Source organism: Protopterus annectens, chromosome 4.part1 (assembly GCF_019279795.1).
Source record: "Protopterus annectens isolate FY-2018-M chromosome 4.part1, PAN1.0, whole genome shotgun sequence".
Lineage (NCBI taxonomy): Eukaryota > Metazoa > Chordata > Ceratodontiformes > Protopteridae > Protopterus > Protopterus annectens.
Window position 1 is genome coordinate 50,046,241 of NC_056734.1, and position 19,182 is coordinate 50,065,422.

Genomic DNA, 19,182 nt, shown 5'->3' on the forward strand with positions numbered 1-19,182 from the left:
TAGCTACTCGAGTTTGCTTAAAATATGAAACTGTATATAATTGTGGGAGAGTACAAGTCCCATCATATCCAAAGTAAGACATATTTTGTCCCATGTAAGTTCAGAATATTTTTTCAAACTATTTTCAAAATATTCAAGGCCTGTAGTATTGGGAATACAAGAAAACAATTCCTGAACATCCAAATCAGTCGACCATATATCTCGTTTTAATTTACTTAGGAAATCCCAAGAGTCCCTCGTTAAATGGGGAACATTATTGTATACGTGTTTACACCAATGGTCTATAGCTACCCCTATATTAAATGTTTTTGATTTAATTGGTTTAATGTGGTTTATTTGGCTTCCTGTTCTTTCTGTCAAGCATATTACATTGGCAAGACTGAAAGGAAGCTAAATATATGAACACTTGTATAAAATCAAAAAAGTTGATATGAAAAATGCATTAAGTAAACACATTAGTGAAAAAGGACCACAACATTGTTTCACTTTTACAATTATTGACCAAATTGGGGTGAGTGAATATGGGGGTAATTGGAAGGTAGGGTTGTCCTGTTTAGAAACTAAATGGCAGATTTTGTGTGATGCCACTTCTTGGCCAGGACTAAATGAAAGTATTAGTATAAAACCCTTCCTTCTTTTGGATCGTGGTTAAATATATTTGGAGATCATAAGTGATGACCTTTTGTGTTTATACAATTATTATATTCATCTTTTGGATGTACTATTTTTTATTTATTATTTTTAAAAAAGTTATGCATATATTTTTAACATATTTATTAGTAATTATATTACTATGTTACTTTGTACTATATACTATATTATTTTTAATGGAAAGGTACTTAAAGTAATGAATTTTAAGGAAGCTTTTTATGAAATGTATGCTGATTGTTTATATATACCATTCAGCAATGGGCATTAATTGGTTCTGAGGAAGTATCAATAAACCTGTGTTATTTACTGGCTGGTGCGTGGATTACTTTGAATCGTACAGCTATTGTGCATCGCAGTGTCCTTGTTCTTGTTCCTGCTCGAGCTACAGAGGTCCGGTTGGCTATTTTGTGTTCAATGAAGGCACGCCCATTTACGCATGTCTTTCAGAATGCTCACCCAACCACGGGGAGGACATGCAGACTCCACACAGAAGGCACTCCCCGCACTCCTGCCAAGAATCAAACGGGAGAACCTCTTGCTGTGAGGCAATAACGCTACTGCTGCACCACTGCGGAATACCAGCTGGAATTTGCATAAAAGCTCTTAATTTGGATTGTTAGAGAAGTAATGCCCAAACAGGAACTTGAAATGGATGTTTCCTTTTTCTTTATTGATCTTGATTAACCGATGGAAGCATTCATGTAAATAGTGTGCGTGTATATATATATATATATATATATATATATATATATATATATATATATATATATATATATTGTAGTATTGTTGTTAGAAGTATTATTTGGGAATTATTTGTTTTTCTTTTTTCTTTAATGTTGTATGAACAATTGGTAAAACGATAAAGATTTATTATTGAAAAAAAAAAGAAATGGAGGGGCCTACTGTACATCAGCTGCTGTGCTAAGAAATGTGTCTGTTATGTGACTGATGTCTTTGTCTTCACAGTGAATATCCTTACATCTTCCCAACCTACCCTTGTTAGCAAAAATATGATTTGTTGTTCATATTAGTGTGGTTGTAGAATGAGAATGTCATTGTTCATTGTGTATTTAGGTTTTATTTAGCATGCAGTCAGCCACTGTTACAGAATTTATTTATTTTACATTTGATTACCGGGTAATTGTCCAGCTTGGCTGGAAGCCCATTTTCAGCTGAAACCAGGGGAGAAAAGCTCCAAATAAAAGCAACAATTTACAGTACAAAGATAAAAAAAAAAATACAAAAAACAATTTACAGTAAAAAAAATACGAAAAACAAAATAGAAAACTAGTAGTACAAAGAATAAGACAGTGATAAGACATCTGGCTAAGATTTGTTATTACAGTATAGGAACTGAAAGTAGCATTTCAGCAGAGACAGATATAAGCTACTCAGGGACCAACATTAGTTGAAAACTATATACACAGTGAAAGATATAAAAACAATAGACTGCAAGGTTAGTCATAATATAGCATGGTTGAGACATAATCAGAGGCAGGAAAAGGACAATTTAGTATACTTAGTCTGGATTGGAACAATGACAGAGTCAGTGGGTGGAGAAGTATTCTCTGAGACTTTGAATTTGGAGGTGGTGTTAAGGTTAAGGATGTGCTGAGGTAATAGGTTCCAGGACTTAGATGTTCTGTTAGAGTACAGTAAGTCACCAAAACTGTTTGTAGATTTGGTAACTTTTAGCAGAAGTTTGTCAGAGGAATGCAAGTTTCTGATGTTAGAGTTGGCTTTGGACCAAGTCTTTTAGGTCTGGGCAGTTGTTTGGTTTGGTTAAAATAGTATGTGCAATAGTGAGTTGGTACAGTTGAAGTAGATTGGAAAGCTCTAACTAGTTAAGTGTTTTTGGAGCCAGGCAATGGTGTTCTCTAGAGGGAATGTTGGCACCAAATTTGGCTATTTTATTGTAACATGACTGTAGAAGGTTTAGATCAGACTTGTGCAAGTTAATAAAGATTTGTGAAAATAAGAGAAGGGTGGAAAGAAGAAATGACCTGGCAGTGGCTTGTCTGGAGGTAGCCATAAGATAGGTTTTAGCTCTATAGAGTTGACCTAATTTTATATGGACTATTTTATAGTTATAGCTATGTTTGTCTAGTTTTAGTTGATTGTCAGTTGTAACGCTGATGAGTTTGGTTTGTTCAACTGGTTCAATAGCAGTTTGGTTGGAAGAATAGATGGTTAGTAGTCTTGTTTTTGGTAGTCTGCATGTCCTCCCTGTGGCCGCGTGGGTTTCCTCCAGGTGCTCCAGTTTCCTCCCACATCCCAAAGACATGCTGTAGGTGGTTTGGGCACTCCAAATTGGCCCTAGGTGTGAGTGTGTGCGTGTGTGTGCCTTCAGTGGAAGGTTGGGCACCGGGCTGGCAACTCGACACCGTAAAACTCCACTGCCAATCATGAGCAGACAGGTGATCTGCTGTGGCGACCCCCAACCGGGAAAAGCCAAAAGAAGAAGTCTTGTTTTTAGCGAAGACAATGAATTTTTTTTTTTTTTTTGGGTTGAGGATGAGTTTTTCTGCTAGGTAGGTTTCCATGTCAAACAGGAATTTTTGTGTTTTCTCCTGTAGTTCAAGGGTAGTAGGAACAGAGCAGATGAGGGTGGCATCATCTGCATACTGGATTGAAGTGACATACTGGGTGGCAGTGAGGAGGATATTTATGAATATGGTGAAGAGAAGGGGACCTAAAATGAAACATTGTAGAACTCCTACAGAAATAGGCAGGGGGGTGTTAACCCATTTGGTGGACTGTTGTCTGACAGGTAACTATGAAACCAGTGAAGGGATGAGGAATTTAAGTTGTAAGTGGCGAGTTTATGAGGTTTTTGATGGCAGACCACTGTCAAATGCTTTTGACATGTCTAGAAAGACTGAGGAGACGAGAAGGCCTCTGTTTTTAAGGTGGTTACCTGTGTTGGTGAAACTGATCAAGGCAGTACTTGTGCTGTGCTTGGGTCTGAATCCATGCTGAGAGTTGATAGCATGTTATTACCTAATCAAGTAATTGATGGTGGATGCATTTTTTCAGGATTTTGGCTAGAGGAGAACAATAGGGCGTTAATTGGAGAAATCTGTGGATGAGCCACCTTTGTGGAGAGGTATGATATGTGAGATTTTCCAGATAGTGGGGACATACTTCTCAAATTTGGAATAATTAATGAGGATAGATATAGGACAGCAGATAAATGGAGCAGCTAGCTTTAAAAATTAATTTGGGAGAAGGTTAGCAGCAGGGGATAATTATTTAATCTCTGTAAGAAGCTTTTTGATGTAGCGAGTCTGGAGTGGTGATGTAGTGAATGAGTTGGGGAAATTGACTGTATTTGGGATGGTTAGTGCCACATTGGGGCCTTTTGTATTAGGGATGTTATAGAGCTGATGAAGTCCGAGTTGAATTGAGGCAATGGTGTCTGTGACATTTGCAGTGGTAATGATTTGTCTGATATCTTGAAAAGGACTAATGGCAGTAAAACAGCATGATAGCGGTATAAAGTGTGGTGATTGTTACCTTTATATTTGGGTTTAATCTTTGATTGTCCATCATGATTGTATAACGAGTTAAACTGTGTTGCCTGGAAGTCGTAACAGTGGGAAAATGCAGTGTGATGAGTATTTGTAATGCAGTGTGTATCTTGAGCGATGTAAACATAGGATATTCCTACTGGATAAACTAGTGAAGTGAATCTTTGTATCAAATCGCACAAAAGTATGGAGATCTTCAGAGAAAAGCAGCTTCTTTATATAACATTAGTATATGGGGAAGTTGTAGACACTGATTTGCTGTACCTTTTGACTCTGGTGCTCAGTCCTAGAGGGTTATATATAGATTCCTTCTTTCTTTAAAAAAAAAAAAAAAAATGTAAACAGTGCAGCGGCTTCCAACACTTCTAAGTGCAGCTTGAAAAGTGGAGTTATTCCTGCATATTGAACATTACTTTTCAACTGTTTCATCTGTTTCCACCACCCTGGTATGCATCTCTGTTATTACTTAGAAAATTTAGCTTGAGCTGAGAGCCCCTGGAGAGTGGGTCTTTACCAAAACTGCATGCTGCGAAACCCGGTTGTTTTCATGTACTCTCATGTTGAGTACCTAGCCGTGATAGACAAACAGAGTTAGTTCTGGTAAGGCTTGTCAGTGGAGGATGGCTGCAAATGCTGACAAATCAGAGTGGAACATGCATTGTACTAATGGACAGTTTATTTGGTCATGAATACATTTTCTGTTACTGAACATGAACAGACTGCTTGAAGAAAGAGCTGGAAATTATTTCATTTTTTAGGTTCCTAGGTAGGTACTAGGCTAATGGCCCTAGGGCCTATACAAGCCTAGCCAAAAATGTACCTTGGCTTTTGCCACCCAAGAAAATTATTTTCCTGTGCCCCTGTCAAGCAGAACCACAGAAGTGATCCCCGGGGTGAATTTCCTATTACCCATCAAATCATCAAGATTTTTCTTGAAGAGTGCTAATGAGGAGCTCTGTTTGACATAGATAGGTAGTCTGTTCCAGAGTATGGGAAGTCTCTGGGACAGGAATCTATCCCTCCAGCATGTTCTGTTTATTGTGGTGACAAGGTTTAGGTCCCTAGATCGTGTAGCTCGGAGGGATTGGGATTTCTTTAAGTGGAGCATGTCCAACAGCTCTGGGTTTGACATGGCTTTGTATGTTAGGCAGAGATCGCCTCTGAGTAGGCGATATGCGACGGAGTAAAGCTGGAGTTTTTTGAGACTGTCTGCGTAAGGCATCTGTTTGAGGCCAGTAATCCTCTTTGTGAGGTATTTTTGCGGCCTTTCCAGTTGTTGTAGATGTCTTGTGAGGTACATACCAAAAGGGGCGTTGTACTCTATAATGGGTCTAATGAGTAATGAGTAGAGGGGAACAATGACCTCCTCTTTTCTGGATGAGAAACCTTTTGTGATGAGGTGTGCCACGTAGAAGGATTTCCTGACCACTTTGCCAATGTGATTATCAAAGGAGAGACTACTGTCCACCTGTGTCCCAAGGTCTCTTATCACACTTTCGATGTTAAGTAGACTACCGCCTATGTGGTAGTTCATGGGTACAGAATTTTTACCAAACGGGATGACAATGCACTTTTTGGCATTGAGCATGATGAGACCAGGTCTTTGACACCAGGCATCTGTTTCAGTGAGGCTCTTTTGTAGTATGTCCACATCATTAGGAGTTTGTTATGGCTCCTAGTTTGCAGTCATCCACAAATTTAGTTAGCCAAAGACCTTCTGTGTTAGCCTGTACTTCAGAGAAGTAGATACCAAACAGGAGAGGACCCAGGACTGAACCCTGTGGTACTCCACTTGTCACTGGCCTGAAGTCTGATTTGGAGTCTGCTACTTTCACAGTGTGGGTTCTTTCAGTAAGCCAGTTGGCAACCCATCTTGTGACATGGGGATTTATACCTAGTTTAGTGAGTTTAGCTATAATTCCAGAGTGGGGGATGATGTTGAACGCCTTGAGATCTAGATAGGCTGTGTGAACCACCTTACCCTCATCTATGGCTTTGGTGACTACTTCAAAGAAGTCTATCAGGTTTAGGAGACATGATCTGCCTTTTACAAACCCAAACTGTGTGGGGTCCAGGGTTTGGAGATCTCCAATGTCTTTGTTTATGAGTTCCATGATGATGCGTTCCATGGCCTTGCAGATGAGGCTCGTCAGGCTAATGGGGCAGTTGTTCCCGGGGTCTGTTGTGTCCCCCCCCCCTCTTTGTGGAGTGGGATAACTGTCGCGGTGTGCCATTCAATGGGCACAAAGCCTGAGGTGAGGCTATGATTGAACATGGTACTTAGGTGGGGTGCCAGTTCATTCTGTAGTTCATGTAGAAGGCAGCCTGGAATGTTGTCAGGTCCCATGGATGCTGTGTTCTTGGCTTTAGAGAGTGAAGGTTTTACCTGTGCAGCCATGATTACAAGAACTTTGCATTCTTCCGGTATAAAGATGGGCCCTTTAAGGGGTAAGAGGGGGATAAAATTAGCACTGAACCTATCTGCCAGGATGTTGGCAATATCAGTTGGTTCTGTATATTTAGTGTCCTTGTGCTGTAACTCAGAGCAGATCTGAGTGTTACCATTGAGATTTTTGACATAGCTATAGAATGCTTTGTGGTTGTCTTTAGAATCAGTGGCAATTTTGTTTTCATAACTAGCTTTGGAGGATTTTATGAGGGATCTCCGCTTCTTACTGAGGCTGACCAGGGAGTTCCTCCAATCGTGGGATTTTACTCTTTTTTTTTTTTTTTTTTTTTTTTTACTCTTTCTTCTGTTGTAGAGTTTGTTTATGGCAGAAGACCACCAGATTGGCTTCCTTTTTTTTTTTTTGGAGGATAGCATCTTGGTTCTTTTAGGGATAGCACGATCCATGCACTTGTGTAAGTGCTTATAAAGTGCATTTGTGTAGGATTCAGCAGTCGTACCTCTATTGTCCATCTGCATGGGTGTCCTGAAGTTTGCCATTTCTGTCTTAAGAAGCGTGAAGTTGGCTTTAAAGAATTTTTTTACGGTTGTTTTCCTATGGGGGGTGGGAGTGGGATGTGGATGTCTAGGGTGATTAGCTTGTGGTCGGATCTGACCAACGAGGAGCTGACCTCTGGTGTGGAACACCGGTCACCCATGTTGGTGATGACCAGGTCTAGGATATTGCTGCCTCTGGTGGGGGTGTAGATAAGTTGATCCAAAGTGTTGGAATTGATGATTTCCAGAAAGCGTTGCGCAAAAGAGTTGGTACGTGAGTAGTTTTCCCAGTTAATGGTAGGGTAGTTGAAATCACCCATTATTAGAGTGTTGGGTTGTACCTTAATATTTTCCAGTGTATCAAGAAAAGAGGAGTGGGAATCCTGGGGCATGGTGGGGGGGTCTGTAGCAAGCTACAATCTGGATTGTGGTTTTGCCCAGAGTTAGCTGAACTTGGATAATCTCGGATGCATTATGCTGAGCAACTAGCTTGGAGGTGTGGATATCCTTAATGAATATGGACACGCCTCCACGTTTAGTGTTTCAGTCCGGGTTTGGTGGCTGAAAGGTGTGGTATGAATTATAGCCTGGTAATGCAGGGGTGCTCTCTGGAGCTTTGAACCAGGTCTCTGTCACTGCACAGATGTTAATGTTCTCCATTTTAAGGAGTGCCTCGAGTGAGTGCATTTTGAGGTTTAGACTTCTAGCATTTAGTAGCGTTACCCTCATTTTGCTTGCTTGTACCTGTTACGGTGGTGAATTTGTCATTTGAACCTTGCCTAAAAAAGGCAGTATAGGGGTGGCAAGAGCCTTTGCCAGTATCCGGAATTCCAAGGACGACAGGTGCAGGCCATCTCTAGCAAAGCAGCGTGGTCTGTAGGCTGTGTGAAACTGAGATCAGGTGTAAAGATCTGCTCTGATAGACAGAAGCATACAGTGATGACCAAACTAGCATACCACCAGCCCCTATAATCTCTAGAAACTTCCTAACTAATCTAATAAATGCCTGTGACACATAGGGACACAGTTGGGTTGGATTGCACACTAGGTTTATAAAAAGCCCCAGTTGCAGTTAGCATAATATATCCTATTGTGTCTTAGTTAATACTTTTTTTTTTTTTTTTTCAGAAGCAAAGTCTGGTGCAAAAAGGACATCAGCACGACTGAGACAGAAGACCCAAAATAACACTGGCACTGTTCACCAGAATTCAGCGTCTCAACCATGTGTACCACCAGTTCCTCCTCCTCCTCCACCACCACCTCCACCACCACCTCCTCCTCCTCCACTACCAGTCTGCTTTACCCAAACTTTCACACCCTTGAGAGATCAGACAGATTTCCAACAGGTTGGCTATTTTCAGCAGTTGTAATTTCATATGAGATTTCCTGGTATAATAAGCATTTGTAGTATTTAAACAGAGATTCACAATACTTATCACACAGCATATTTTCTTTCTACTTCAAACAGGCTGATGTTTCTATATATGAAACTCCTGATATTCTAGAATGTTATGAAGTGCCGAAACAGAATCTGCGAAGCAAGAGGTAACTTATGGTACAGCAACATTTTCTTTGCTGTCAGTTATTTTAATATTTATAATTGTGGAACATCCACTGTCAAAATTGTGGAAGTTTATATTATGACTACAATAATTTGTCCTGCAGAGTAGTCAAATGAGAAGGTAGAATCCCAGCAAATTAGACGAGGTCTAAGATGAAAAGAGTAATCTGTGGAATTAAATCAAATAAAATGTTAGTGCCTTCTTTTTGGATGTGCTGAACTTCTTATTAATGCATATTGGTAGTCAGGTGTTGCATTCCTAACTTTCAGCTGGCTGGATCACTTTGCCTAAAGCTCTGAATCAGGAAGAAAATTTAAATGAAAAGTATTTTCATTCAAACAAAAAAAAAATATTTTTATATTTTTTTCAGCTAAATCATTTTCTCACAATTTTAATATGCTAAGTTATGGCACTGAGTACTGTAGATTCTGTGCTGTGGTTAAGTTACATTGAAAGAAATGCACTTTTTGTGGTCTACCTTTCAAGCACCTTCAACATGAATGGTAACAAGACAGCCTACATAATTAAAAATACAGGTGAAACTAACACTACAGTGAGATTAGCACTGCCAGCAATAATGAGGTAATGTACTGTACTGTGTGTTATGAAACAGCCGTACAATTTATATGAATGACTTTTGCTTTTAATAAAGCCACGTAGATGATGATTATATCTTTTTTTTCTTTTTAGTGCCTATTAAACAAGAAAATGTGCAGTGAGGCATAATACCCCAAGGTTTTTGACATGAATAAAGATTGGATTCATGTTAAGGGGTTTCAATCAGATTTTAGACCCAAGGATGACTTCAGCATTTGTGATGGTACTGGGTATGTGCTACCATGTGCAAGCCCTTTGTGTCTGTTTGGAGGCAAGTGTATTGAGTATTCCAGGAATTCAGTTCTTGCATGTAAGTGTAGGACCGTGACAAAGCTTTTGAATCAGGGGCAAGACTGTATGTTATGTAAGACATAAATATATAGTCCTTGCATCACTTCTATGAAACATGCAACATGAGAAAATACATTTCTTGGTTGTCAGAGGTCCCACAACCTTAACTGAGACACAGTTCAGGTCATACCTTATTTTCTATCAAAGATTATTGCAGCATCACCTGCCCAGTTAATCTGTGGACTTATTGAAAAGGGTATCTATCAATGTTTATTAGATCAATGTTGCAGTAGCCATTATGTATGGAGTGCGTCTTTCCAAGGATGCTGTACAGCTGGCTAGTCTACAAAATTTAAGGCACTTTCCTCGCATCCTGTACATCTGCCCTTGGCACAAGTGAACATGCTAGTATAAGAGGGATTTATTCACATGCAAAAACTAACTTTTTTGCTGCTAGTCTGCATATGCTGATTCTTGTCAGCATTGCATCTGGTGTTACCATACAGTTGGCTTCAGCTCAGTATCTTCAGCCAGATAAATACCCCTTTTGGGGAACCTTTCTTTTCCTTGTCAACTTTTCTCTGACAGATATAAGCAGGTTTCTGACAGTGTGCGAGTGTGGATGCTGTATACCATACTGGGACTCCCACCCTAGTTTTTGTTGGGGAGGATGTCAAAGGCTCGCCCATGGAGATGAAACTCATGGCTTCAACCACAAAGACCATATGATTGGACACCTTAAGGAAGTATACACAGAAAACCAAACATATATCACCCTCCTTCAACCCTTCCAGTCAGAAAGGGAACAAGGAAGATTGGATCTGATGTTGTCGTTTTCATTCTTCCTCACACATGGGTTCAGATTTGAACCAGATCTGAACCTCTGATCCAACTTGGCTGCCTACACTAGATTTCAGATTCGGCTCATGAGTTCCTCCCTCTAGCCATAATTCCCTATTCTGTCCCCATTACCTCAGTTCACATTTGCCACCATCATGGTTAGCAGGTTCCACTTTTGAGCTAGTAAGGTTGATTTTTGTCATAGTTATCATCTCTTTTCCTATATAAACATCTTTTGTATTATTGCCCTTGTAGTTTTTCGCTGACATTAAGTATTAGTATTCTCTTTATGTGCCTTTGCTTTACTTCTCCAACTTTGGTATTATTTTTCCACTATACCATTGTTGATATAATTTCTTCTGTACCTTTTTAGGTAATTCTTTAAATACTGTTGTATTCAGAAGCCATACTGTGGAGTATACAGTTAAACCAGTACCTCCCTCCTTGCCAGTTCAGCTCTTCCAAATGCCGAAGAAACATTCTAGGCCATCTTCCAGGAGTTTGTCAGAGGTAGATGTGGATAGGATGATGCGGAAATTTCTCAGAGCTCCGATCCAGATGGGTGTCCTTCCATCTCTGTCCCCCCTGGCTCCATGCGTGCACCAACTAAGGCCATACTGTCTCCTTATCTGATCCAGTCCATGGTTTTGGAGTCCCAGGATCCGAGATCCCCGAGAGGCTCAAGTGTCAGGTCCGAGGAAAATTTCTTTGTCTCCCAAAGTTTCCATGACAGGTTCTTTTCTGATACCCTCGAATCAGAGCAGATCTTGGATCTGAGGGGTTGGGTTTGGCTCTTATTTTTGTTGGATCCAGCCCTCCCTCTAGGAGCTTCGACCCTGGACAGTTTGGATACAGTTCTCCCCTTGACACTTTGATCATGGGGTGGCCCCGACCTACCTTCTCTGAGGCTTTGGCTCCAAAGAGGGGGAAAAGGGTTTCCCCTGGTCCTTCAGCATTCAAGGTGGTAGTTTTTTTTTCTCCATAGAAAACCATCTTCTCTTGTCTCCCATCCTGCCCCTCTCCCTTATTTGGTTCTGAGCTTTGAGCCCATCAGACATATCCCACAGGGACCGCCAGTTCCAGGAAGTCTCCCAGCCGTTCTCCTTGAAGAATTTCCCCTCTTCCGATACCTCCACGAACATCCCACAGAGGAGGTCCCTTGGAAAAGAATGTGTAAGAGGAGACAGAGACACACTCCCCGATAGTCTCTCACAGAAGACACTGATTTTAATGAGGGACAGGATTCCCTAGATCGCCACCTGAAGACATCTCATTTGGAGATGGTCTCGAGATCCTCAAGCAGAAAGGTGGTTGGTTGTCCCAGTCTTCTCCTGAAGAATCAGTGTTTCTGGAGGCTTACTGTTCTAGACCATCTATGTCTTGTGTGACTTCCCCCGCAGTGGGTGAACTGATTGATTTGGTTTCCCGCCAGACTTGGAAGGAACTGGACACTGTCAATCCCATCTCGAAGTGCCAGTACAAATTTTTGGCCCCTCCTTCTGATGGACTCCATTGGAGCAAAGGGGTTCCCAGTTGATGCAATGGTGGTGGCAACAGCCATCAAGAAAGAGCTGGCAGAGCAGAGCTCTTTTTCCAGTCTGCCAAATACAGTCCCAGAGAGTTGGACAGATTTGGAAAGCAAGTGTTCGCCTCAGCTACCTTTGCTCTGCGGTCTCTAAATTATTTGGCACACTTTACTATGCTACAGAGACATTTGACTAAGGAGTTATCGAATACTCTGAATCCATGTCTGCTGAGGATTCCAAAATTACTTCCTTTCAACCGGCCACTCTGCTTTCCATTTCAAATGATTCGATGAGGCTGATATTCATACAGCAGAAGGTACCTCGCGAGCAGCTGGGTTATAGCCATAAGATGACATGCCTGGATGCAGCTATGCGATTCTGCAGACCCCTTTAAGATGTCCTTTGTTAATGCCCCACTTGATGGCACTTCCTTGTTTACACTTACCCACAGGGAACAAGAAGGAAAGACGTGCTCTGCTGTAGGAATCAAGTTTTCTACCAGTCAACGGTCCTTCTCAAGAAACCAATGAGGTGGTAAGATGAGGTTCCGTAAGTCTCTGGGGACCTTTCCAGGATTCTCACGGGGGAAAATTCTTTCAGTGGCTGAGGAGAAAGCTTTAACTGTAGACGTCGCCCTAGAAGTGGGGGGGGGGTCTGCAGAATCAGGGCACTAGAGATTGCTTTTCAGGTAGGCCTATCAGCACTCCTGAAGTGCTGCCTGACTGTCCAACTCTGGAGGCAGTCAGGGATTGAGTCTCTTTACACCTAGACAGACAGATATCACAAATTCTTGGGTGCTAAGAATAATGTCCGGAGGTTACCATGTACCATTTTCCTTTCTTCCTCCTCCTCATAAGAAGAAACTTCACAGCGTTCCATCCAGTCAGAGAAAGGATGCAGCACAAGAAATACAAAAGCTGCTAGAGAAAAGAGTCCTCCAAAAGGTCCCACTTGACCAGGTAGGATTCAGAACTTACTCACTCTTCTTTTCTTTTTAGTGCCAAAGAAAACAGGAGACTCTCATGGTCATGGTCCAAGACAGTGGGATGTGCTGTATAGATTTCCAAGATGCATACTACAGTATGACATAAAAATAGACAGGCGATCCAGGAGACATCTACTCTCTTGGCTGGAAGCCAATCATTACCAGTTTGGCGGTCTGTGCATGGACTTATCACAGCCCCCAGGGTGTTTACCAAATGCATGGGAGTTAAGCTCACTGAAGCTCAACTGATTCCAGGAGTTTCCATATCTGGACGATTGGCGTCTCACCGTCCCATTCAAGCATCAACTTTTACAAGCCCAGGGACTGTTTGCTCCAGATTTGCAACACCTTGGGTATATCTTTAAATCTTACCAAATCAAAACTAGTCCCAGTACAGAGCCTGGAATTCATAGGGACTCTCTTGAATACTGCAACTCTGGTAGCTTCCTTACCTCGCCACCACATCATCTCCTTAAAACATTGGGCTGACTGTACTTTCTCACCCTTTTCCTTCAGCAAGGTTAGTGCTACAAGCTCGGGAGTCATTGTCAGCTGCCATACTACTGGTTCCCTTAGCACGCTTCTTTATGTAAATTCTCCAGTGGTCTATTCTTTTTCAACCCCTATCCTTTCCTATAAAACTCACTCCAGTTTGCAAATGTCAGATACGTTGGTGGATTCAGTCGATTTTTTCCTAAGAAGACCTTTAGCTCTTCCACCCCCAGTTGCCACAGTGAACACAGACACTTCCCAGCTGGGGTGAGGGGGGCATTTCTTAGGAAGGATGGTCCAAGGCATGTGGTCCCCTGTAAGACCAATTTGCATATCAGTGTTCTAGAGATTAGAGCAGTCCTTCTAGCATTGCAGGCACTTCAAAATGCTATCCCTCTGGGAACTATTGAAGTTGAGACTGACAACATGTCAGTAATCTGGTAAATTAACAAGCGAGGAGGAACCTGATCTTGCCTCAATGTGCAGTGAGGCCATGAGGGTTTGGGATGGGCAATCTCTTCAGATTTCTTACTAATTACGATACACATCCTGGAGAAAACCAACATATTTGCAGACAAGCTAAGTAGATCTATTCTAATACCTCACAATGGTCTCTCAATCAATCCGTAGTGAATATGATCTTCAACCATTGGGGCCGACCTTGCTAAGACCTATTTGCCACCCCCCTCATCAACAAGTGCAGTAAGTACTTCGCTGTGATCCCTCCCTCAAGGGGAGTCACTAAGAGATTTCCTGATTAATAATTGGCTCCCGGGTCTCATTTTTGCCTGCACTTCTCTTCCCCCGATTCCAAAATTCTTACAGAAAGCAAACAGGCTGAAGAGCTCAGTCATCCTCATTGCCACCTTTTGGCCTTGGCAAATATGGTTCCCATTCCTACAGTCTCACTTGTGATATCCTCCATGGATACTGGAGCCTGCTCAGAATTTTCTGTCCCATTCATCAGGGGATTCAGCATATCAAATTCCACGTCCTCAAGCTAACTACATGGTTTCTTCACTTCCAGTAATACAGTCCAGGATTTCTTCCCCAGTTCACCGTGATATTTTGTCCTCCCAGAAAGCTTCTACCAAGAAAGTCTACAGAAACAAATAGAAAAAAAATATATCTTGGCTTCTAGCCAGAATATTGACCCCTTTTTCAGCCCCAACTTTTGCCACTCATGGTGCCAGTTTCTCTACAATTAAACTTCAGTTGGCCGCAATTTTAAATTTCCATTCAGGAAATCACTTTCTCTGGTGTCTTCCAGATTGTGCAAGTCCTTCATGAAGGACATTTTTCTTCTCAGACCCCCGATAAAGGCCCCTTCTCCTCCTTGGGACCTTACTGTGGTCCTTCAAGAATTAACTCAGAAGCCCCTTGTACCAGCAGACAAATGTGATCTGAAGTTTTTTTCGTAGAAAACTGTCTTTTTGGTAGCTATAACATCAACAAAAAGCATTTCTGAATTCCAAGCTCCATCAGCTAAAGCCCCCTTGCATTGTTTTTCATAAAGACAGGGTTTCTCTATAAACTAACCTTTCCTTTCTGCCTAAAGTGGCATCTGAAAGTAACATCAACCAGTCCATAGAGTTACCAGTCTTTTTTCCAATTTTTTCTAACAAAGGAGAATACATGCTTAATCTCCTTGATGTGCACAGACAACTATGTTTTTATCTTGACATTACAAAGCGGTACAGGAAGTCAGGCTTTATATATAGGTTCATAGGTAGGTACTAGGCTATCTGCCCGAAGGCATTTATAAGCATAGCCAGAATGTGTTGGCTTTCGCCGCGCCCTTAGATTAGTTCCCTGTGCCTCTGTCCAGCAGAGCCACTGAAGTGATCCCCGGGGTAAACTTTGTTTCCCATCCACTCGTCAAGGTTTCTCTTGAGTGTTGGTAAGGAGCTCTGCTAATGTGGATTGGAATCTTGTTCCAAAGCATGGGAAGGCTCTGGGTCAGGAATCTATCCCTCCAGCACATCCTATTTATTGTTGTGGTGAGGTTTTGATCCCTAGAGCGTGTGGCTCAAGGGGATAATGTTTTCTTTAGGTGGAGCATGTCCATCAATTCTGGGTTGGACATGGCCTTGTATGTCGGGCAGAGATCACCTCTGAGTAGGAGGTATGTAACAGAGTACAGTTGGGGTTTCTTCAGTCGAGCTGCATAGGGCAACTGAGGCAAGTGATCTCTTGGTGAGGTACTTCTGTGGTCTTTCCAGCTGTTGCAGGTGTCTTTTAAGGTACATCCCAAATGGGGCGTTGTACTCTATGATGGGTCTGATGAGTGATGAGTAGAGGGGCACAGTGACCTCTTTTTTGATCTGGATGCGAACCCTTTTGGGATTAGGTGGGCTACATAGAAGGACTTTCTAACCACTTTGGCAATGTGATTATCACGGGAGAGATTACCATCCACTTGGGTCCCCAGATGCCTTATTACGTTTTCCGTATTTAGGGGACTACCACCTATGTGGTAGTTTGTGTGTACTTTGTTTTTTCCAAAGGGGATGACTGTGCACTTTTTGACATTTAGCTTGAGGCCATGATTTTAACACCAGGTATCTGTCTCAGTGAGACCCTTTTGGAGGATGTCTGTGTCAGCCGGAGAGTCAATTATAAACCCTAGTTTGCAGTAGTCTGCGAACTTGGTCAGCCATAGTCCTCCTGTGCTTGCCTGTACCTCTGAGAAGTATATGCCGAACAGGAGGGGTCCTAGGACTGAGACCTGGGGAACGCCACTTGTAACCGGTTTAGAGTCGGACCTAGCTCCCACAACTCTCACCATGTGGGTTCTGTCCGTGAGCCAGTTGGCAACCCATCTTGTGACATGAGGGTTTATATTCAGGTTAGTGAGCTTATCTATAATACCAGAATGAGAAATGGTGTCCAAGGTCTTTGCGAGGTTTAGGTAGGGTGTGTACCACCTTTCCCTCATCAGTAGCCTTGGTAACTGTCTCAAAGAAGTCCACCAGGTTTAGGAGGCATGATCTGCCCTTAACAAAACCGAACTGGGTAGGGTCCAGTGTTTGGAGGTTCCCAGTGTCTCTATTAATGAGTTCCATGATGATGTGCTCCATAGCCTTGCAGACTAAGCTATTCAGGCTTATAGGGCGATAGTTCCCGAGGTCTGTTGTTGCTCCACTTTTGTGGAGCGGAATAACCATTGCTGTGCGCCACTCTATAGATACGTAGCCTGTGGAGAGGCTGAGTTTGAACAGTGTATTTAGGTGAGGGGTTAGTTCGTCTTTGAGCTCATGCAGGATGCAGTCTAGGACACTGTCCGTTCCCATTGATGCTGTGTTTTTAGCTTTGGAGAGGGCTGTTTTAACCTGAGTGTCTGTGATATCTGGGGGGCTGTACATTCTTCTGGTATGTATATGGGTCCTTTTGGGGGTGAGGGGGGGTGAAGTTTCCACTGAACCTGTCTGCTAGGATGTTGGTGATATTGGTCGGTTCAGTGTATTTTGCACCAACTCCGAGCAGATCTGAGCATTGCCACTTAGATTCTTGACATAGCTAAAGAATGCCTTGTTGTTATCTTTGGCATTCTTGGCAATTTTTCTTTAGAAGCTCACCTTGGATAATTTTTATGAAGGATCGTAGTTTCTTGCTGATACTGATCAGGGATGTCTTCCCTTTTGGGATTTTACTCTTTTCTGTACTAGTTTACTCCTCCTATTGTATAGTTTGTTTATGGCAGGGGTCCACCAGACTGGTTTCCTTTTCTTGGAGGAGTGAGTCTTGGTTTTGCTTGGGATAGCACGATCCATGCATTTTTGTAGGTGCCCATAGAATGCATTAGTAAAGGATTTTGCAGCTTGGACAGCGTTATCCTTTAGTATGTAACATGAAGTTGCTTTTGAAAAGTTTTTCACAGTGGTTTCCTTGTCTGGGGGTGGGGGCGGAATATGGATATCCAAAGTGATTTGTTTATGGTCAGATCTAACCAGCGAGGGGTTGACCTCTGGTGTGGAACACCGGTCGCCCATGTTGATGACCAGGTCCAATATGTTGTCACCTTTGGTGGGAGTGTTGACCAGTTGATCCAGGGCGTTTGAGTTTATAAATTCTAGGAAATGTTGGGCAAGGGAGTTAGTACTTGGATAGTTCTCCCAGTTAATGTTTGGGTAATTGAAATCACCCAATATTAGGATGTTTGGTAGGACTAGTTTCCCAGTGTTTCCAGAAATGCGGAATGGGGGTCCTGGGACATGGTGGGTGATCTGTAGCAAGCTACAATTTGAATTGCAGTTTTGCCTGTTTCATGTGGATGATCACTGAAGCACTGTGCTGTGCCACTAACCTGGAGGTGTGGGTATCCTTGATGAATATGGAAATGCCCCCACCTTTTGTATTTCGGTCCAGGTTCTATGGCTGAAATGTATGGTATGAGTTGTAGCCTGGTAGTGCTAGGGTGCTCTGGAGCCTTAAGTTTCTGTTACTGCACATATATCGATTTTCTCCATACTAAGGTGTGCCTCTAGTGCGTGCATTTTGAGATTTAGACTTCTGGCATTGAGTAGCATTACCCACAGTTTTTTGTTACTTGTGCGATTTACAGTGGTGGGTTTGTCTTTTGAGCATTGCCTAAAAAGGCACTATGGGGGTGGCAAGAGCCTTGGCCAGTATTCGAAAGCCTAAGGGTGGCAGGTGCAAGCCGTCTCTAGCGAAGCATCGTGGCTTGTCAAGCATGTCATCCCAGGCGGACAGACAGTGGATCCCCTTGGAATGACACCAGAAACTTAGCCAATTGTTGAAATTGATAATTTTTTCTTTATACCATGGTATCATTCTTGGTGAGGGCAGGGTGCTGTGCAGGGTCAGGGTGATACCGGCCTGGGCTATGTGATCAGAGAGCTCTTCCATTTCTCTTTTCATGTAGTCCAGGGAGGTACGGCTCAGGTCATTCGTACCAACATGGACAATGACAGAGTTGTATTTGTACTTGATGTTCTTCATGTTTCACTGGTGCAGTCATCACATTTGGGTTATCTGCCTGCAGGTAGCCCTCAGCCGGTCTGAATACCAGAGTCTTTGGATTTCTGCGTCGGATGCTGTTGCTTCTTCCATGACGTCAGGTCGTCAGGGGTATTAAACATCCAACCGACGCCATTACATCAGTCTTTCTTGCCGTGCAGTGTCCAAAACAGAAGTAGTTCGCAAGTGCCTGTCGGCAGTCTCCTGAAATTTTTGTTTTCGAGTTTCAGATCCGAAGTCTTCAAAAAAGATAAGTACCCCATTGGGGATCCTTTTTTCTTGCTCTAATCGATGTCATAAAAAGTTAACAATTGTCTTGCCTGTGGAAAGCAAATACCTCATAGAGGTTTTCATTCTTACTGCATCACCTGTTTAGACCCAGACTACAACGTCCCTCGCTGTCGGTTTTGTGCCTTGTTCAACGCCCAAACTATTCACCATCCGGCTATTTTTGTAGCCAAATACTTCTGTTCTTGATCTCCATAGTCCGAAATGGCTTCGTTAAGCCATCCGACTACCAATCTTCTGAAATGACGTGAGGATAAAGATAGAGATAGACCACATAGGTCCAAAACTGCCGACCGCGCTTCCGTTAAGCTCGTCGCCAGTCCACCGGTACTCAATGAGGCGCTTTTGCAGCCCCTGATACCCGCTACTACAAATTCGCAGGCCTCTACTGTGACCCATTCGGAGTCCGGCATGCCACGAGATGCTTCTTCGACTATGTAACCTGTGGATGTCTCTACCTTGGATGGGTCCAGAGCCCACTGTGCAGGCACCGGCT

At 42.5% G+C, this 19,182-nt stretch overlaps 1 protein-coding gene across 2 annotated transcripts in view; it reads left to right on the top strand.

Moving 5' to 3' along the window:
* The window catches only part of LOC122800748 (proline-rich protein 11-like), a 411,538-nt gene that overhangs the window by 260,697 nt on the left and 131,659 nt on the right, over positions 1-19,182 (top strand). For both annotated transcript variants that reach the window (XM_044069994.1, XM_044069995.1), the window contains exons 4-5: positions 8,254-8,471; positions 8,594-8,670. In XM_044069994.1, the coding sequence (XP_043925929.1) occupies positions 8,254-8,471; positions 8,594-8,670 (295 nt within the window). The remainder of the gene's footprint in view (positions 1-8,253; positions 8,472-8,593; positions 8,671-19,182) is intronic.